Source organism: Eptatretus burgeri, unplaced genomic scaffold, assembly GCF_056783735.1.
Source record: "Eptatretus burgeri isolate ZD-2024b unplaced genomic scaffold, Ebu_testis_v1 Ebu_testis_scaffold_57, whole genome shotgun sequence".
NCBI lineage: Eukaryota > Metazoa > Chordata > Myxini > Myxiniformes > Myxinidae > Eptatretus > Eptatretus burgeri.
Window position 1 is genome coordinate 18,580 of NW_028222007.1, and position 21,552 is coordinate 40,131.

Sequence of the window (21,552 nt, forward strand, 5' to 3'; positions counted from 1 at the left end):
GATGTTGTTAAAACTGGTTCGGTGAAACTTTGGATGTTGTTGAAACTGTTTTCGGTGAAACGCCGGATGTTGTTAAAAACTGGTTCGGTGAAACTTCGGATGTTGTTTAAACTGGTTCGGGTGAAGGGACTTCGGCGTCACCGGGATGCACCACTTCACCAGGATGCACCACTCCGTTGCGATGCACCAGGGACTTCGGCGTCACCGGCCCTCGCCGCTTCCTCCAGACCAAGCGCCGGCTTGTCCTGGACCCCGCACAGTTCGTCCCGGCAGGCGATCCATCGAGCAGGCAGTTTCCTTCTTGACGCTGGCCCCCAGTACACACACACAACAGCTGCGAACCGAGCCTCCCGTCCTGGCCTTTATACACACCACTCTGGGAGTGGCTTTGATGGAGCAAAGTTCGTGCGATGATCCTTCAACCCTGCACAGCCATTTTCCCATTGTAGGAGTGCAGGAAAGGAAGAATGTGGGAAAGCATTTTGACCGGTCTGGAGGATGAACGGTTTCTTACGGTGAGGGATTTGTTCGCGCTTTTGGGTTTTTGACGGAGGTTTGTGGTGACTTGGAGACCGAGGAGTAAGGAAAGGTGAGGGACTGGTGAACAGATGGTTAGTTGTGAGGGAATAACTCTGTTGTGAGTAGATCCAATGTACAGACGGACCAAAGTACTATAATAAACCAACTGCAGGATTGAAGGAAAGGCCGATGGAGTAAAAGGGGGGGCGGGGGGAGGTTGAATTAAGGTTTGGTGAAGTGGATTATTGGTGGATTGAGGAGATTAAAACCAGAAAATGGGGACACATCACACCGCTAATACACAGACTAACCTCACAACGCATTTCCAAATGGACAAAGGTCAACCTACCACATGAACTAAGGAAATAACTAATTCTGGGGAATCCGAGGTGTCCATGAATGCTTTCCCAAAGGGAACATTTCCAAAACAATAACAACACTGTTGGCACACCTTAATCACACAGGGAGGCTGATGATCTGGAGTGAGTCATGCTGCAGATCAGGAGACAGGAATTGAGAGGAGACAGGAATTGAGATTCCACAGGTCAAGCAAGCACACCTTGATGCTCACGGCATCCTATGTACCGAGATTCAAACATTAGAGACAGACCAAGGTACAGCCTTTGCCAAAAAGTAATAATGAATTAATTTGGCATTGATAGTCTCGCCTCGTGGCTGCTGCCAGCAGGCCAGTTGGTGGAGGGATGTTGAGTAAGAGGATTTACAATCTGCTCAATGAGAACAAACTAGAATTAGAATGGTTGGATGGTCCGCTCTGAGTTTGGGAGGTGGACGGTTTCAATCCTGGCTGAGTGGAACCAAACTCTTTAAAAATGGGATGTGCTGCTGCTTCCTTGTTTGATGCTCAGCATTAAAGGAAAGAGCATCGACAAACAACCATACATTGGCAACTGTTGCACAGGCTTGATGGGCCTCACGACCCCTCCTGTGTTTAAGGTCCTTGTGATGGAACATGTATTCATTATTATTTTTATTTCGAGGTCGAACGTCACTTGACCTTTCAATCATAAACGTTTTGGGGAATGAGGTGATTTATGGCTGGTCCCACTCCCACAGTCCTGGCAAACGTGAAGCCAGGTATGCGTCGCTTGCAGCGATTACCTTCTCCACCTGCAACACTGGCGAGGGGAAAGGATGGAATACCTGTGCAAGTCAGGTGACAACGCAAGCTTGGCAAGGACAGCGGAATGCAAATACGAAGGTGCAATCACCGATAATTTGGGTTTTTGAGCTGAATGTAATGCAGCCAATCGTGTCATTTACTCCATCTTTCCTAATACTTGTCACCCAGGGTGGTTCTTAATGCAGATAATCGTCTCATCGAAAAACCAAGGCAAGAAGATCAGAAAATCAAGATCCAAAGGCCGAAAGTGTGCAAGCAATTTCGATCAAGGCGGTGATGTCGCTCAACAGGGTACGAGCCTGGGACGTGCCCGAGTGTGACGTCACAATGACGCGAATGTTGAGTTCCTTTGAGAGTCGCTTTGATGTAACGAATGTGCAATGAAAGCGCCATCTTGTATTTCCCTTCAGGTGATCTCTTCGCCAATATGGTCCAACTCCCTGATGTGGACACTGTCGATCCTGTGATTGGCACACCAGTGTTGTCCCATGTTGGTAAGCATTGAGAAGCATTACCTGGAAGCACCTGTCAAACTCGACTGATGAAAAGCAGTCACTTTGTAAGACGACACGCACTGATCGCATGAACCTCAAGATATTTAAAAACGATAAGAATGGTGATTTTGCCGCAGACTGGGCTCCAGTTAATCACAACATACGGGAAACCAATGTGTCCATTTGTTACGCAGATTGTGTCAGGACTTCTGAGATGTTCCGGTACCTAGGGCCTGACGGAAACCCAATGGAACCAGATGACGACCTCGGCATTTTCAAAATGTTTAACTTTCCCAATTTTGCCAGCGGGTTGTTAAAGATCCCCCCAATGAAGGAAAATGGACTGCAGTATGTCAGGAATGATACCATGGTACGTTGGAAAGGTTTTGGGGTTTGGAGCAGAGTTTGTTGGGGGATGGCCAGGGGAAGGGGGACAGGGGTCTCAGGTAGAAATGATTCAAAGTAAAAAGCTGGAGCTTGTGATAATGATGCACAGATTCTGATGTGTACACCTTTCCGCTCCTTAGTTGTTCCACATACTTCAAGGGATGCTGCACGTCACAATCCACCAGACGTCGTACGCATTGAAGATGGGAGACACGTTCTTCGTTCCTAAAGGTGAGCAAATCCAGCAGCATCACCTGTCATTTTGGCCCCACAGCATCACCTGCTGTAGGAAATGAAACGTGCTCCATCAACAACATACGTACAGTGAGGTGCGAAAGTATGAGCCCATCTGGAAATCTATTAATTGAGACGTGATGACCAAATTCAGGAACGTATCCCCGTGAATGTCGGCGGGGTCGTGTTATATATCTACAAACATACAAAAGGCTCTCTCTCTCTCTCTCTCTCTCTCTCTCTCTCTCTCTCTCTCTCTCTCTCTCTCTCTCTCTCTCTCTCTCTCTCTCTCTCTCTCTCTCTCCACAGACACCAAAGGGTGATTGGATTCTCTGATAGACACGGCAAGAAAATCATGTTTCCCTGAAGACTGTAATGAAATGGATTGTTTTTATTTATTTATTTTTCATGACGGTCCCATTATTATGGCCAATTGGGCTGGCAGGCTGGCAGGACACTCACCTCGAAGCCTTGTGGCCTTGGTTTGAATCCCGACCGAGCTATGAAATGTTATCCTCGTGTTTCACAGGCAGGGTGATTCATCAGTGTGCGCCATCCCTGGGATGGACGTCAAACGAGGGTCTCATCTGCCAGCATGAGTTAGTGGACATTAAAAGATTTCACGGTCCTTCGCAAAGAGCAGACGAGCTATCGCCGGCACCGTGGCCAAATTCCTGCCCGAACTACTGCTGGGAAGGTAATGACAAGCCACCGAGCATGATCGTTGTTCAGGAAGTGGCTTCGATGGTACCGACACTCTGAAGAGTATGGGACATCAGAGAGAGAGAGAGAGAGAGAGAGAGAGAGAGAGAGAGAGAGATTGTGGCCGATAGGCCACAAGTGAGCTCGAGTCACAAGAGGTGCTGTAATTATATCACGTGCCCCATTGTTGTGACCAATCGGTCCAACGGGGAATTTCCTCGCATTTCTTTGTGAAGTCACGACAACCATCCCTTCCCATGAGCCACAGGAAATGTCTTCAACATGAAGAACGTCGGGCATGCCGAGGCCACATTGTGCTTCTTACGGATCAAAAATCAGCCGATTTTGGACGAGTGAAAAACATCGTCCAATTCCATCCCTCTTCTCCGAGCATCCTCTTCCTTTATTACTACATTATAAAAACGGGACATCGTCCCAACTGTACCGAACCCGGAGTTCCGTTCCACCCACTCGGTCCGCACTCCGCACGCTTGAGCGGGGACCTCGAAAGTGGTGGTTTGTCTTTGTCTGTTCAATAATTAAATATTTATCGTTTTTATGATTTAAAAATCCTTGAAGTTTGAATCTAAATTTTAAAAACGTTTCTTAATGGACCCTGGGATGGAAATACGAGGAATGTTCGTCTTCTTGAAGACAGCTCTGATTGTTTTTAAAATGTTCATCACTTTCAGAGCAACTGGTTTGTCATTATTATTTCTGTTTAAATCAATTGTTCTTGATTTAACTCACTCCCTCCCGCCCCCAATTTTTAATTGTTCCACAGTTTGTAAGACCCCTCGGAGTACAAAACCACCATTGAGAAAGTTTGGACTTTTGGAATTAAATTTTGAGTATAGTGTGAATGTAAATTATGTGGGGTTTACATAAAAATGTTTGACCTTGACCTAATTTTAAGGTGATGACCTAATTGTCCCCTGAAACACAGTGGGAACTTAAAATGGAACGTTTCTCTTGCTCTGTCGAAAGTACAACGAATTCCTTGTGTTTATGGGTTGTGCTGAGGGCACCGTCGGTCCACACTGACACGAGTTTCCCGAACTGTACCTGCTTGTTGGTAACACGATACGTCACACTTAGGTGTGTCCTCACCTCTTCTTTGTCCTTCAATGGTGGAGCAGTCAGCATTTCTTCATGTAATAAATTGCCACCATGGATATCGCTTGACAATACATACTGTTGTTGTTATTGTTGTTGTTGTGCACCATTCTCTTGAACAGAGCATTGGAGCTGCCAAAGCAGTTTTTCCTTGGCTCGTGGGCACACTCTTCGACGGGTCGCCACTCCGACCATTTCTTGGAGCACAGCTGCGCCGCTGATGCAGTGCCCCTTTTACCAACACACTGGGACTCATTTCGCCAGCCTCAGGAGGACGGCAGGCTGAGTCAACCCCACCTGGTGTTAATTCAGTGGCCAATGGGGCTCGAACTCAGGACCTGAGGATCCCAAGCCAACCCCTCACACGAAGCCAACACCAGGCGAGGGACCATGTTGAGAAACCTTTATTCCTTCCTCTTGTTCTCTAGCACCCCCTGCTGGTCCACAGGGACGATGTTGACAAACCGAGTTCTGTGTGTTTCTTCTTGCCTGAGCCTCGACAAAGTACACAAAAAGGTGGGGTGAGCGGGGCAGGTGTACGTTTGGAGGCGGAGTGATGTCGGTCACGTGTTTGTTTGGAGGCGGAGTGATGTCGGTCACGTGTTTGTTTGGAGGCGTTTCTCTGCCTTTGGAGGGGGAGCTTCATTTGGGGACAAAGGATATAAGCAGAGAAGTTAAATCGGAATCCATTTGGAGGAGTTTTCGATTTGTTGTTGGTGGTTTTGTGTGAATCGTAGTTGTCCCGGTCGAACCCCCCTGAACCCCGATACAGGACAGTCCTGGAGTTATAACTCACAGGGATGATGTTCATGTTGATGTGTCTGCTGGTGTTGCGGAGCGCGTCGTGTGGCAAGGTGTCCGTGTTGAAGGACCGTCACACTCCGGGGAGGGAGGTCCTGCTTGGTGCTGATCCACCCCCAGCAGATACCCGTGCCGGTCCCTCATGCTACGACGATCTCCAGAACCCGCTCCTTTGTGCTCCGGACTTGGAGAACGTGGCGTTCGGTCGGTCCGTGACCGCGACCAGCACCTGCGACAATCCCTCCAAGACCTTCTGCCACTTGAAGAGGCTCAAGAAGGTCGAAAAGAAGGACGACGACGATCGAAGGGTTATCACGTGTTACCAATGCGACGCCAAAGACCCCAAACTGTCCCACCCGGCGGCCTATCTGACCGACCTGCACGACCCCGACGAGGAGACCTGGTGGCAGTCCTCCGCGGACGACAACAACGTGAATCTGTCCTTGTCGCTCGGGAAGAGGTTCGAGATCACCTCGGTGAGTCTCCGATTCGTCTTCGCCATCACAAGGAACATCCGCACGTATTCCCAGCACCCCGAAGGCACGGCCATCTACAAATCCTCGGACTTCGGGAACACCTGGCGGCCCCTCCAGTTCTACTCGAAAGACTGTTTCGGGTTTTACGGACGTGCGACGAAGACCGCCGTGAGACGGGGACGGGACACCGAGGTGCTCTGCTCAAGACCCTGGGACGGAGCCTTCTTCGGCGGAGCCGTCAAGTTCTACACGTTGGGATCAGGTCGCTCGGCGTCCCGCTTCGACTCGAGTCCCGCCCTGCAGGACTGGGTCACCGCCACCGACATCCGGGTGGTCTTCCGACGGAGAGAGCCCGACCCGACGAAGCGCGATCGAGGATTCTCGTCCAGTTTCTTCGCGGTCTCCGATTTCCGGGTGAGTTTCGGATTCTCCGTTCACACGTTAATAATTATAATAATAACTTCATTAGTACAATAACAATGACAACAATGAACCATCGGTCATTAAATATAGACATTAAGCCGGCTGTCCTGTCGACTTGTAATCGAGGTGTTCGAGTGTTTTTAATCACAAAGAGCAGGATCGGGGAAATTACTGAAGAGTGAGAATGAGACCAAACCGGGGTTCAAACCCCATTTACCCGAAGTGTTTGTCCACCGTGTACTATTATGTCCGTGTAATTCATGTTCGTGTCCACGGAAGTCTCCGAGAATGTCTGCACAAACTCCTCTCCACGAGCCCGACATTGATGGATAAGGTAAAATAAATTAAATAAAGGACGGAAATTCCAGACGAGATGAGACGATCCCAGACAGCCAACCGTGACGTCACGTGGCGCGAAAGGCGTGCCAGATGCACGTAAATTGTCTGGATGCGTCGTGACGTGTCAATATGGTGACGTCACGACGCACGCATTGGGTGGGACCTCAAGTTGGTGTTCTCGTTTCCTTTTTGTCACGTCGCTCTTAGCGTACAAAATAAATAAATAATCTCGTGACGGTGTTTGTGTGTTCACCACAAACAGGACAAACACAGTTATGACTCGTCAGTCCGAGTGGGTCGAGCAAGGAAGTTGCAAAGTAATATGGCTGAGTCCATGACGAGGACCCGAAGTGGGTTCCACAGACACGATCCCCCTTGTTTCTGGAGTCTATGACGAGGACCCGAGGCGAGTTCCACAGACACGATACCCCTTGTTTCTGGAGTCCATGACGAGGACCCGAGGTGGGTTCCACAGACATGATCCCCCTTGTTTCTGGAGTCCATGACGAGGACCCGAGGTGGGTTCCACAGACATGATCCCCCTTGTTTCTGGAGTCCATGACGAGGACCCGAGGATTTTTTCCACAGACACGATCCCCCTTGTTTCTGGAGTCCATGACGAGGACCCGAGGCGGGTTCCACGGACACGATCCCCTTTTTTTCTGGAGTACATGACGAGGACCCGAGGCGGGTTCCACAGACACGATCCCACTTGTTTCTGGAGACCATGACGAGGACAAGAGGCAGGTCCCACAGACACGATCCCCCTTGTTTCTGGAGTCCATGACGAGGACCCGAGGCGGGTTCCACAGACACGATCCCCTTGTTTCCAGAGACCATGACGAGGACCCGAGGCAAGTTCCACAGACACGATCCCCCTTGTTTCTGGAGCCCATGACGAGGACCCGAGGCGGGTTCCACAGACACGATCCCCCTTGTTTCTGGAGCCCATGACGAGGACCCAGAGCCACAGGCACGGTCCGTGGATGGGATCCCACCTTTTCTTGAGGTTCATGAAGTGGTCTTGGACTACACTGTATCTGTTCCGTAGAACTTCTTGAACCTCCTCTTAACAATGGCGATTGTTCACCGGAAAAGTTCATGGTATTATATAATTATATTATTAGATATTTTTGTTGTGGAAACGCACAGAGGGTTGATGTTATTGGTTGTGTTCATGTGTCAGGTTCCGGATTTATCGATCACCCTTGACGTTATCTCACGGTGTTGATGACCCTTGTACAGGTGGAAGCCAGGTGTGAATGTAACGGACATGCCTCGAGATGCTTGCTTGGAACCGACGGACATCGCGAGTGTGTGTGTCAGCACAACACGACGGGGACCGACTGCGAGCGCTGCGCAGACTCCCACCAAGACCGACCGTGGAAGCGGGCGACCCCACGGGACCCACACGTGTGCCTCGGTGAGTTGGACCTGGGTGGTTGTGGTTTGATAATTATTAATTATTTCCCATATAAGGAAGGGTATGGAAGGAGTTGAATAACGTCACCAGATCTGCAAACATAATTATATAATCAAGGAGAGCCACTCATTAATTTTATACAGTGTGAACAACACAAACATAAACCATGATCGATGTTTCAACAACCATCATCGATCACTTCAACATAGATTACCCAGAATGCCGAACATGTGGGAACCATAGCTTGTACACAGGAGATATGGGCGGGGTTTCACAGGCTAATCGGCTGTTTATAGGGCAGCGCACAACTATTAGGGATGTTAATCTCCCTTCATAAATCGCTGTTTAACCGGGTAATTATCCATGCATGTCCAACGATGTTTGTTTTTGTCATCGTTTCAGGGTGACACGTGTGTTATTGAAACGTTCAGTAAACGCCTTTCGTAATTTCGGCCCTTAACTTCAACCCTTCAACCATCGAACCCGTTTTAGACCTTTTCAGACCCCTTTAACCCCTTCCAGCCCTTGAGAGCTCTATTCCCCGAAGAAACATTTTCGACCCTCTGTGTTCAACAGGATATTGATACTTGTCAAACCTGTGGCGATCAAATCACCATATTCGCCGCATGTTTTTTCTCTTTATATAATTATTGGTGTTTCGGGTTCCCATTGAGTATTTAATTAAGTACATGGGCAATTTGAAAAGGTGGGGAGGGGGGAGTGGAGCTTACGCAGCATTCAATTCGAAGAAGAAGACGAAGAGAACGTCAGCGATTTGAAATGGAGAATCACAATGTGGTGATATGAATACACATTAAATACAGTCCAAAAAATATCAAATATATTGTTTTGACACCCACCCCCCCCTGCCCCCCCCCACCCCGAATCGCTCACTGGTAAAGAAACGCTGAAAAAAAATCCGGAATCGGATTTGGATCTTCACCACAATCAAATCAATTGGTCCTTGGTCCATAAGCTATCCACGCAGCAAGTTTGGTACGAGTCCGTCCACAACCTTTTGAGACATCCTGCTAACACATAAACAGACAGACAAACGGACAGACAGACAGAAATAGGTGAAGACGTCACTTCCTTCCAGTTTTGGTCAGTGTGGGTAAAATGGAAGTTCTTTTTAGGTTTGAAGATACAAACTGGGTGACGGTGATCAGATCGATCACTGATATCGATCAAAAATACACCTTTTTAAGAACATCAATCCACCACATGTCTGTGGTCGATTTACCGCTTGTCGCTGGTGGTGAGCGTATTAGTCCATGAGCAAGACAAGATATTGGTATCACCTGGGGGGAGTAAACGCCACTATGATTTTCTGAAAGTACAAGGTCTATAGTTTCAGAAAATCCCATTAGCCAAGGCTGGATCCACAGCTTAATTGTAAAAATCGGCCTTTGAATGTTGGCATGTGCGTTCGAATTTGAGGACAAAATTTTGGGGTAGGGGAAATCAAAAATGCAATATCTCAATAAGTAGAAGGAATAATTAAACAAATAACCACTCATATTTTTGCTAATCAAAAGTTTTATTTATTATAATTATTTGTTATGCAAATTAGGTCATTCTCAAGGTCACCAGAGGTCAAAAGGTCACTATTTTTGGTGAGTGCCTAAAATCTGGATACCCATTTAAGAAATTACCGAAAAATATCCAAACATGGTATTTCCTGATTCAAAATGGGTCTTATTATAGCTGAAGGAGCTCAAAACCATTTAAAGGAAACAATATGAGGTGATACCTATCAACCGAGGGAGGACGTTGAATAATTGCTGACATATATATCAAAAGATGAAAATATTTGCGATTTGGGATGGGGAAAATGAAAAATGCAATAACACTACTGACTACTATTATTTGGAATTATTATCCAAATGGCCACTTATCTTGCTGATAATTGTGGATTCTGTTGCACAAATAATGTTTTATGCAAATTAGGTCATTACCGAGGTCACCAGAGGTCAAAAGGTCATCATTGTGGCGGGTACCTAAAATATGGATACCCATTCAAGAAATCACCGTAAAAATGACAAACATGGAATTTAGTGAGTCAAAACTGACCACTTATTCTGTTGTGGAAATAGTTCTATCATTTGGAATGTATCTTATGCTCATAATACTTTTATCAATGTCATCAGAGGTCAAAATGTTATAGTCTTGGGATTACCGTGAACCTCGCCATTGAGCGTCTTCCACATGTCCTGTAAACCACAAATCATAAAATTGACAAGCGAAACGTTTTATTCCTGGGACAGTAATTCAGGCCAACATATGTACAACATTTATTTTAACCCCAACCTATGAACAAAGTGCATATTACGAGGTTCGCAACTTTCACACATCTACAAAAATATAAGTGGAAAACAGTGCAATTGCAAGTCAGGGAGCAGGCGACTCACTTGTTACTGAGAAGAATGTAACACCTGAAACTTGTGATTAATCGCTATCGCTTGCATCGTCGTCATCATCATCGTCACTTTCATCATCTCTACCTTCGATATCTCCCGAAGTCACCAACTCATCCTCAGTGCCTTTCTGATTTGAACAAGTGGTCAATTTGCACATATATGTACATTGCAGCACATTTTGAAGACAAGTGCAGGTTTCCTCAATGCACTCTTTCGAGCAAGTGCAGGAGAGAAGTTCCATAACAGCTTCTGGGGCAGGTGGTGCGTCACTCCAATCAATGACCAGATCTTCAGTTTCAATCTTCCATCCATTTCCAATGGGTGGGGGAATCTCCGAGATTGCCTCCAAGCTCCTTTTCCATATTGCGCACTGATAATTCACCCTCTTACAGTGGTTTAGTAAGGACGTTGAACATGGGGGAAGCTGCCATGATTCTGACTCACCTCTCCGGGCACAAAACAGATTGAAACGTAGTTCATTGATACTTCTCGCTTTGGAGTCTGAGCAGTATATCTGGCAAGTAAGGGCTTCTAGACTGTTGAAGAGGTCGGTGGACAAATCCCAAATGGAACCTCAGCGTTTCAACGTTTCTTGATGTTCGTTAGTTTTGCGGACTAGTTTTACAGTGGAAAGCTTGCTTTTGCCAGCAAATGCACTAACCGGATCACACCCTGTGAAGGCGTGAAGTCCCAGAAGTGTGTCACACATATCATGACCAATTATGGTTGCAACTTTCTGAATGTCAGTGTATAGTACTGGATGCACGTTTTTGTGCCACTTTTCATATAGATTGGACATGCTATTTTGGAGGAGAATGCTAAACATAAAACGAACACATCTGTGTCCTCAGACACGATCACGACTTCAGAAAAACCAGATTTTGCACAATGCGTAGCATGCAACAGCATCCTTGTGTCTGCTTCTTCCTGACTCGACCTAAGGCATTCAACATCACCAACCGAGTTCATTGAGAGCTTCTGACACCTTTCTCCAACTGTAACAAACATTTCTTTATTTGTTAGCTTCTCCCGTTGGTCTGTGCTGCTCCATTCATTTGCAAGGAATTGAATGAGTTGGTTCTTTTTTTCGGACGTACGAAGGAACTTTCTCCACTGTTTAATCCTCTGTCCTTGGGCAATAGCCTTGAATGTTGTCCCGCTGGCAGACCCCCGATTAACTCGCTCTGCATCTTTTTCAGCACCATCCTGTGCAACATCTGAGATAACTCAGCAAATGTCATACCATCTGCATTCATCTTCTGCACCAAGGCCATTCCATCAATTATGCAAGCAGAATTTCTGTCAATTGACTCTATTGGCTGCAAATCCTTCTTCAAACTATCCATCAATGAAGACTTTTTTGTTTTTCTCAGTGTGCCCTCTGGTGTGGCAATTGCCCATGGTATTGGCCCGAATTGATGTGCCAAAACATCCTTCGTACTCAGATGTCTAGTCTGTGCAATCAGGATCATTTTGGCAAACAGATCACGGTCAGCTTTGAGAATAATCTGTCGTTCAGCAACCTGGTATTTCTTCTTTACAATCATGTCACTGAATGTCTTAAGCTTTTGCTTTTTTATGGGCGCAAAAAACTTTGTCTTTGCAGGTTCACATTCTATTCGGTCTTCTCGGAATTCCTTGGAGGCCTTTTCACCTTTCGCCTTAGCTTCCAACAGGTCCTTTGTGATGTTTTCTGGAGCAGCCATCCCAGTGGAAATACTAACAAGATCTGAGGTCTCAGTGCTGAAGGGATTGATCCAGTTATTCTGCAGCATGTCAATCAAGGACAATACATCTTTTTCATCCTTCTTTATGCGAGATTTGCTAAGATCTGGATGACCAGTGTTCGACGTGAAGTTGCGTGTTCCAGTGACCTCCCTGAGCATGTGTAAAAATGAACTACGATATTCTGCAGTGAGGTAGTGTCTGCTAACTGCCCCTGGTTTAAGGCTGAACCCTTTTGTTCCTCCTGGTGTCTGGGTGTCTTTGTTGACGGTTTCTTCAATAAGAAAAATAATAACACTTGTAGTACATCATCTTCAACCTTTTATATCTCATTCCAGGAAAAACCTAACCATGGTCAAAAATGTCAGAATCTGTGAAAACCTGTAAAAAGATCAATTATGTGTGGCGCCTAAAGGGTTAAAAGATGCATGCTGAGAAGAATCATCATAATCTTGTGGCATATTGACATCAAATTCCTGAATTAACATCCTGCAATCTGCAAGATTTAGACGAGAGACAGAGAAATGTACATTGAAATACATGTACATGTACATGGATGTGTTCTTGACCTTGGAAGTCGGCCCTAATCTCAACTGCGTTGACATTTCTACATCTATTTCACCAGGTTAACTCACTTACCATGACTCCATCCTCCGAATAATGCCAGCAATCATTGCTTTCATGTCTTGCACAACAGAAATGATTTAATCATTGCTTTATATTACAATGACAGGTGTCAAAAGTCAAAATGTCAAGTGGTTTCTTTTGCTAATGAGCTAGAAAACAAAAGTACCAATTAATTCACTTAGAAACCTGTAGATGGAGTTGGCAACAAAAGCAAAAACAAAAAAACCACCTGACTGAAACTGGTCCTACGAGCAAATTATACATGTATTTTGAGCAATGACCGATGATGACCTGCGACACATGCTGTCTGCAAAAGTGACCTCTAGTGACCTTGGTAATGACCTAATTTGCATAAAACATTTGTTTGTTTGTGCAACAGAAGCCACAATAATCAGCAAAATAAAAGGTCTTTTGGATCATAATTCTGTATATTCGTAGAGTTATTGCATTTTTCATTTTCCCCACACCAAATCGAACATTTTTTCCTCTTTTGAAATTTATGTCCGCAATTATTCCATGTCCTGTCTCTGTTGATAGGGATAACCTCATTTTGTTTTCTTTAAATGGTTTTGAGCTCCTTCAGCTATAATAAGACTCATTTTGAATCAGGAAATGCCACGTTTGGATGTTTTTATGGTGATTTCTTAAATGGGTATCCAGATTTTAGGCACCTGCCAAAAGTGATGACCTTTTGACCTCTGGTGACCTTGAGAATGACCTAATTTGCATAAAACTAATTTTAATTAAAAACACATTTGATTAGCAAAAATATGAGTGGTCATTTGTTAAATTATTCCTTCTACTTATCGAGTTATTGCATTTTTGATTTCCCCTACCCCAAAATTTTGACCTCAATTGTCAACAAATTCGAACGCACACGCCTGCGTTGAAAGGCCGATTTTTACAATTAAGCTGTGGATCCAGCCTTGGCTTATGGGAATTTTCTGAAACTATAGAACATGTACTTTCAGAAAATCATAGTGGCCTTTACTCCCCCCAAGTGGTACCAATCCATGAAATTTTGGGGTCGAGCTCAAGGACTATATCGAACAACCCTGTTTCAGACCCTCGAGACCCTTTTCAGACCTTTAGACCTTCAATGCGCAAACTGCAACCACACTCAGGGTGGAGACAAAACCTGTCCACCAAGTTTAATCTGAAGTTCTCCATAACTTTGTCCTGCTCACAGACAAACAGACAGACGGGTGAAAACATAACATCCGTTCACTCTCGGTGGCCGAGGTAATAAAATAATAATTTTAAAGGTTGGAGAATAATCAAATTTCTTAGGTTTTCAGCTGTTGACGCAGCGTCTTTTACACCACCTTATCTGACTCGTTACATTTAGTATTTGTGCCTGTTGTTTGTGTCCTTTATGACATTCAGGAAGGAAACAGAAGTTTCCTGATTTGAAAGATTTTTTTAATTTTGGTTCAATGCCAGACAGGCAGACAGAGTAAATAGATGACCTTACTCTCCTCTGTGTGCATGTACGATGGGGTTGAGATTCCATACGATCTGCTAAAATCAGAGCCAAAGTACTGTTAAACTGCAGTTCCGTGTTGTCATTCATGTTCTGATTCGTGTTCAAAATATTATATTAAATTGACATACCACAGGCAGAGAATGGAAAATAAAATAAAATAATTGATTGCGTTCCGTCCAATCATGACCAACAAACTATCCCTGAGTCGATGGACTTGTGCTCCCCCACAACTGTGATCTCAATGGTGTACCTGCACTGTGCGACTCCTCGTGTACCTCTCATTGTAATCTCACAATCCTCTCGTTTCTCCCACTCATACCTCTACAGCGTGTAATTGTAATGATCACTCAGACAAGTGCGAGTTCGACCCGACGTTGTACAAGCTCTCCGGACATGGTGGTCGGTGCATCGGTTGCGGACACAACACGGTCGGATCGCATTGTCAGTATTGCTCCGAAGGATTCTACCGAAACGAAGGGCAAAATATCAATCATCCAGAGGCCTGCAAGTGTGAGTACTCGAGTAATGGGGGAACCACATGGGGAATGGGGTCAGTATCGGGTAGAGGTAGAACCAAGGAATTATTAAAGGCTCATCCATCCATTGTGGGGTGAGTTTTTCGGACGTTGTCCGAAATTACTGCATTGAGAAAACTTTTGTTCCCTCCACTAAGTGTTTGACATTTATCCATTTGTCGGCCCATTGAGATTTTGTCATCACATCTACCTCTATGAAACACAGTGTGTATTTGTGTGTTTGTTTGAACCCTTCATAAGGATGATTTAAGAAGAGTTTTAAAGGCCAATCCTTTAATACGACTGTGTGTTCACTTCGGTCTATTTTTTCAAGATAAAAAAACTTTTAAAACATTTTTTATAAAAGTAATTACGTCTCTTCCATTAGAATTGTACATGTTGACATGCAACCAGCTTCAAGGGCGGTGTACTGAAGTATTTTAAAATAGGATTACTGGATCTGTGGCTTATCTGGGCCTTGACCTCACGTTGGAACCACAATTTGGTAGCATTCTGACTGGTGGGTCTGGAGAGGAAGGTTTTTGAAGGAATTTATGTGGTTTTCCCAAATATTTACGAAGTCCGCCATTTTGACACACTTTTGGTCACGCGACCTGCATGACCTCTATAATTTAACATCACGACCCTGTCCTAATGTCATCCAAATTTGGTGGCATTGTAACCGAAATGGAATCGTGAATGAATCCCAGCGAACTGTAACCGTGAATGAATCCCAGCGAACTGTAACTGTGAATGAATCCCAGCGAACTGTAACATGAATGAATCCCAGCGAACTGTAACCGTGAATGAATCCCAGCGAGCTGTAACTGTGAATGAATCCCAGCCAACTGTAACATGGATGAATCCCAGCGAACTGTAACTGTGAATGAATCCCAGCAAACTGTAACTGTGAATGAATCCCAGCGAACTGTAACTGTGAATGAATCCCAGCAAACTGTAACTGTGAATGAATCCCAGCAAACTGTAACATGGATGAATCCCAGCGAACTGTAACTGTGAATGAATCCCAGCGAATTGTAACATGGATGAATCCCAGCGAACTGTAACCGTGAATGAATCCCAGCGAACTGTAACCGTGAATGAATCCCAGCGAACTGTAACCGTGAATGAATCCCAGCGAGCTCTAACTGTGAATGAATCCCAGCCAACTGTAACATGGATGAATCCCAGCGAACTGTAACTGTGAATGAATCCCAGCAAACTGTAACCGTGAATCAATCGAAAACCAGCGAATATGTATTTGTTTGAATAACCTATTGAGTGTTCTCTCCGTGTACCTCGGTAGCGTGTGCCTGCGATCCAGTCGGATCAAGATCCAAGGCGTGCAACCAACTTACCAGGCAATGCGAATGTAAAGATGGATTTGATGGTCTGAGGTGCAACCAATGTGCGGAGGGTTATCAACAACAAAACTCAACCATCACTCCCTGCATCCGTACGTACTCTGCCAATTCCCTCCACATTATGGTTAATACACCTTTCCTATTCGCTAAATGCTTTACACTAAAACCTTATACCTTTTTAAATGCTTCTCAATCTGCACAAAACAACCAAAACCTTTCATTGATTCTGCTTGAACAATGTCCTTCATCAAATTGTTCCACCTGACTCTCTACCCACCCTCAGCCATTCACGATGTTACTGGGGGACACGACTCTGAGATGCACAACACCACCGGTGGGTTCTTCACTACTCCATCAAAGTGTTTCTTCATAATGTTAATCAGTATCCTTATCGTAGATGTCATCATCGTCATCATCAACATCATCATCATTATCTGCACCCATCAGTGTGTGTGTGTGTGTGTGTGTGTGTGTGTGTGTGTGTGTGTGTGTGTGTGTGTGTGTGTGTGTGTGTGTGTGTGTGATACATGTGCATGTGTGCCTTTGAGCAGACACCTGTGGCAATCACTGCACGATGCAGAAATCCGTGGTGGATGTGGACTACGAAGAGTTTTGCAAGGGAGTCGTTGGTAAGTTTTGGGTTGTGCGGTTCGCGGTGTCGCAGCTGATACTGCTTTCTGCAGTGGGCGGTTCTGTGTTTTTCCCAGACTGAAACTCGGCTTGTTTGGCCATTTAATGTTGATGTTGTTAGGGATTTAGTCTTGGGGGTAAAATGGCAGGTAGATTGGAGTAGTTATTAAATAATACATGTTATTCTAAGTGTGGTGTAACTCCTGCAATAACAAGAAGCGAATACTTCGATATCGCGTGGCTGGGGGCAGTAAAAGTCTCGGTTAAGAATGATGAAACAATTTTGCGGTTATAAAATTTAAATGTAGACACGGTGAATTAGCATGCATGATGGGAAGAGTTGTGACGTTGGACAAATTTCTATTTATAGCCCTCAGATCAAAGGGGCGTACGAGGCCATAAGTGTGACAGAAGACACAGGACAGAATAGCCAATTATATAACAGCGCGATGTCACCGTGCTATAAATAACGTACGTGCAAAAAAAAACAAAAAAAAAACAATGAAGAACGACAGTTACAACGCTGCGCGTCAACAACTAACGGAACAGGAAGATTATCACTTCCTGCTCAGAAAATCAACTTCCGGCGTCACACAGAAAACTATTCAACACAAAAAACGTCGCTCTTCCGCATAAACCCTGCCCACAATCCACCCGGCAATCTCCGCCCACAATCCACCCGGCAATCTCCGCCCACAATCCACCCGGCAATCTCCGCCCACAATCCACCCGGCAATCTCCGCCCACAATCCACCCGGCAATCTCCGCCCACAATCCACCCGGCAATCTCCGCCCACAATCCACCCGGCAATCTCCGCCCACAATCCACCCGGCAATCTCCGCCCACAATCCACCCGGCAATCTCCGCCCACAATCCACCCGGCAATCTCCGCCCACAATCCACCCGGCAATCTCCGCCCACAATCCACCCGGCAATCTCCGCCCACAATCCACCCGGCAATCTCCGCCCACAATCCACCCGGCAATCTCCGCCCACAATCCACCCGGCAATCTCCGCCCACAATCCACCCGGCAATCTCCGCCCACAATCCACCCGGCAATCTCCGCCCACAATCCACCCGGCAATCTCCGCCCACAATTCACCCGGCAATCTCCGCCCACAATCCACCCGGCAATCTCCGCCCACAATTCACCCGGTAATCTCCGCCCACAATCCACCCGGCAATCTCCACCAACAATCCACGCAGCAATCTCCGCCCACAATCCACCCGGCAATCTCCACCCACAATCCACCCGACAATCTCCGCCCACAATCCACCCGACAATCTCCGCCCACAATTCACCCGGCAATCTCCGCCCACAATCCACCCGGCAATCTCCGCCCACAATTCACCCGGCAATCTCCGCCCACAATCCACCCGGCAATCTCCGCCCACAATTCACCCGGCAATCTCCGCCCACAATTCACCCGGCAATCTCCGCCCACAATCCACTCGACAATCTCTGCCCACAATCCACACGGCAATCTCCGCCCACAATCCACCCGGCAATCTCCGCCCACAATCCACCTGGCAATCTCCGCCCACAATTCACCCGGCAATCTCCGCCCACAATTCACCCGGCAATCTCCGCCCACAATCCACCCGGCAATCTCCGCCCACAATCCACCCGGCAATCTCCGCCCACAATCCACCCGGCAATCTCCGCCCACAATCCACTCGACAATCTCCGCCCACAATTCACCCGGCAATCTCCGCCCACAATTCACCCGGCAATCTCCGCCCACAATCCACCCGGCAATCTCCGCCCACAATCCACCCGGCAATCTCCGCCCACAATCCACCCGGCAATCTCCGCCCACAATCCACCCGGCAATCTCTGCCCACAATCCACCCGGCAAACTCCGTCCACAATCCACCCGGCAATCTCCGCCCACAATCCACCCGGCAATCTCCGCCCACAATCCACCCAGCAATCTCCGCCCACAATCCACCCGAGAATCTCCGCCCACAATCCACCCGGCAATCTCCGTCCACAATCTACCCAACAATCTCCGCCCACAATACACCCGGCAATCTCCGCCCACAATCCACCCGGCAATTTCTGCCCACAATCCACCCGGCAATCTCCGCCCACAATCCACCCGGCAATCTCCGCCCACAATCCACCCGGCAATCTCCGCCCACAATCCACCCGATAATCTCCGCCCACAATCCACCCGGCAATCTCCGCCCACAATTCACCCAACAATAAGTGTGACAAGACACAGGACAGAATAGCCAATTATATAACAGCGCGATGTCGCCGCGCTGTAATAAAACGTGTGCTCCAGTCTCCCCGCCCAAGTGTATGCTTTCTCCCCTTCCCCCTTTTCTGTGTGAATTAACCCCTGCTTGATGGAAAACGTCATCAGAAGCGGGGCTCCATCGTGGTTAGGAATTTGGCTTATTATCCATTGAACGGGCATTTTGGGTCCGCTGTCCTTGTGCTCCTCAACGCGGTTCACCAACAGGCTTCGCCGGCCTATCGGCAGGTCTTCCGGCTGATTGGCAGGTCGTTCCATTGACAAATGCGATTCGCGCCACATTAAGCCTACGTGGAGATCGTCTTGTCTCTTACCCACCAGGCAACATATTGTCGGCCGTTGAACACCGTCGTGAGTACTTGACTTGAGCTGCATAGCTCCAGGACCTAAGGCAGAGATACAACTTTCCTCATCACTTATTTTTTCTCTTGTCTGCAGTGATACAGGTCAAGGTGCTGATTGAGTATGTTTTGAGCGAGTCGACTCTCTACGTCATGGTTCTGGAGGCAGTGTACAAGGATGCTGGGAAAAGCGTATACCCAGACATGTACTTCGATCTTTCCTTCTCTAACGAGCGATTGGCTTGCTCGTGTCCTCCTCGTTTGTACCCTAAAATGAAGTACTTAATCATGGGTAAATTGGTACGCTCAATCGTTGCCAAAATGCAAGTGCACACACTAGATGCTGGTGCGGTGGTTGTAGCTTGGGATGAGACTTTGCAGAAGAACCTGGAAAGGTTCCAATACGACGGTTGGATGTGTGAAAATACCTAGAACGTGATTCCACAACCAGTAACTAGTTAGTACCCGTGCAGTTAGTTAGTCTGTTGTTGTTACAAAAACAATTTGTTGTTGTTGAAACAAATTCTTTGTTTTTGGTATGGAAACAAATCGTTTGTTGTTGTTACAGAAATAAATCGTTTGTTGTTATTGAAATAAATAATTGGTTGTTATAGAAACAAATCGTTTGTTGTTACGGAAACAAATAGTTTGTTGTTATGGAAATAAATCGTTTGTTGTTGTTATGGAAATAAATCGTTTGTTGTGATGGAAATAAATCGTTTGTTGTTATGGAAATAAATAATTGGTTGTTATGGAAACAAATCGTTTGTTGTTATAGAAACAAATCGTTTGTTGTTACGGAAACAAATAGTTTGTTGTTATGGAAATAAATCGTTTGTTGTTGTTATGGAAATAAATCGTTTGTTGTGATGGAAATAAATCGTTTGTTGTTTTGGAAATAAATAATTGGTTGTTATGGAAACAAATCGTTTGTTGTTATAGAAACAAATCGTTTGTTGTTGTTATGGAAACAAATCGTTTGTTATGGAAATAAATCGTTTGTTGTTGTTATGGAAATAAATCCTTTGTTGTTATGGAAACAAATTTGTTCTGTAAACATAGTTTGTTGTTATAGAAACAAATTGCTTGTTGTTGTTATGGAAACAAATAGTTTGTTGTTGTTATGGAAATAAATCGTTTGTCATGGAAATAAATCGTTTGTTGTTATGAAAATAAATAATTGGTTGTTATGGAAACGAATCGTTTGTTGTTATAGAAACAAATCGTTTGTTGTTGTGATAGAAACAAATCGTTTGTTATGGAAATAAATCATTTGTTGTTATGGAAATAAATCCTTTGTTGTTATGGAAACAAATTGTTTGTTGTTATGGAAATAAATAGTTTTGTTCTGTAAACATAGTTTGTTGTTATTGAAACAAATAGTTTGTTGTTGGTATCGCAACAACTAATTTGTTGTTGTTATCGAAGCAAAATTAAATTTGTTATGTTTTGCTGATTTATTTTGAGGGCGTTCAAAAAGTTCAACGAACGAGACACAAGAGCCCAGGACATGCAAAGAGCGGTTGAGAGTGAAATAAATAAATAAAACACTTTTATATTTCACAACCTAATTATAAAGTTGAAAATTTTAAGGTTCGACCGTCCGTCATGAGTCTCTCTCTCGTTTGATCTTTTGAATGAACCCTTGTGTTAAACTCGTTCGGAGTGTTTGTGAGTTAAAAACCTCATCCTGGTTTGTATGTTTGTGGTCATTTTGTACACTTAAGTCGAGACACCTTGGAAGAGCTAGATATAGAAAACAGAACGGAGCAGAAGATGAGAGAACAAGAAGAGGGTGGAAATGGGAGAAACGCACAAATCGCAGAGTGGAGAAACATTTGGAGGAGTAAACCAGGAATGGAAAGGATAGGAGGATGAGGGAGGTGGGCTTGGAGAGGGATAATGAGGGTAGAAAAGATCATGAGTGTGGATGGACCCGAGGTGGTGATGAACCGCCATCTTTAATGGTGTCCAAACACCTTTTCATCCTTTGTTTTATTTGACTTGCAGTCGATAAACCTTGGCTGTTGTTCAGTCTATACAATTCTGATGTTGATTCCTTCGCTTTTGTTGAATAAATAAAGTTCAGATGTTGACTCCTCTGTGTGAGTTACTTGTGG

At 45.5% G+C, this 21,552-nt stretch overlaps 2 protein-coding genes across 2 annotated transcripts; both read left to right on the plus strand.

The window, feature by feature from the left end:
* The first annotated feature begins 327 nt into the window (after window positions 1-327).
* On the plus strand, window positions 328-4,916 carry LOC147007660 (centromere protein C-like). The gene is made up of 6 exons (XM_085866629.1): window positions 328-1,741; window positions 1,832-1,954; window positions 2,074-2,157; window positions 2,352-2,527; window positions 2,685-2,775; window positions 4,719-4,916. The coding sequence occupies exons 1-6, from the start codon at window positions 1,675-1,677 to the stop codon at window positions 4,880-4,882; spliced, it is 705 nt and encodes a 234-aa protein (XP_085722755.1). The 5' UTR covers window positions 328-1,674; the 3' UTR covers window positions 4,883-4,916.
* Window positions 4,917-5,225: 309 nt separating this feature from the next.
* LOC147007661 (netrin-1-like) lies at window positions 5,226-21,528 on the plus strand. The gene is made up of 7 exons (XM_085866626.1): window positions 5,226-6,287; window positions 7,881-8,058; window positions 14,644-14,826; window positions 16,138-16,287; window positions 16,479-16,529; window positions 16,747-16,824; window positions 19,530-21,528. Exons 1-7 carry the CDS (start codon window positions 5,397-5,399, stop codon window positions 19,862-19,864), a joined length of 1,866 nt encoding a protein of 621 aa, XP_085722752.1. The 5' UTR covers window positions 5,226-5,396; the 3' UTR covers window positions 19,865-21,528.
* Window positions 21,529-21,552: the final 24 nt, after the last annotated feature.

Coding starts and splice junctions, on each gene's coding strand:
- LOC147007660 (XM_085866629.1), top strand. CDS start 1,675: ATGGAATACCTGTGCAAGTCAGGTGACAACGCAAGCTTGGCAAGGACA. Junction 1,742..1,831: donor AGCGGAATGCAAATACGAAG/GTGCAATCACCG, acceptor CTTGTCACCCAG/GGTGGTTCTTAATGCAGATA. Junction 2,158..2,351: donor ACCAGTGTTGTCCCATGTTG/GTAAGCATTGAG, acceptor TTTGTTACGCAG/ATTGTGTCAGGACTTCTGAG.
- LOC147007661 (XM_085866626.1), top strand. CDS start 5,397: ATGATGTTCATGTTGATGTGTCTGCTGGTGTTGCGGAGCGCGTCGTGT. Junction 6,288..7,880: donor TCGCGGTCTCCGATTTCCGG/GTGAGTTTCGGA, acceptor ACCCTTGTACAG/GTGGAAGCCAGGTGTGAATG. Junction 16,288..16,478: donor AACCATCACTCCCTGCATCC/GTACGTACTCTG, acceptor ACCCACCCTCAG/CCATTCACGATGTTACTGGG.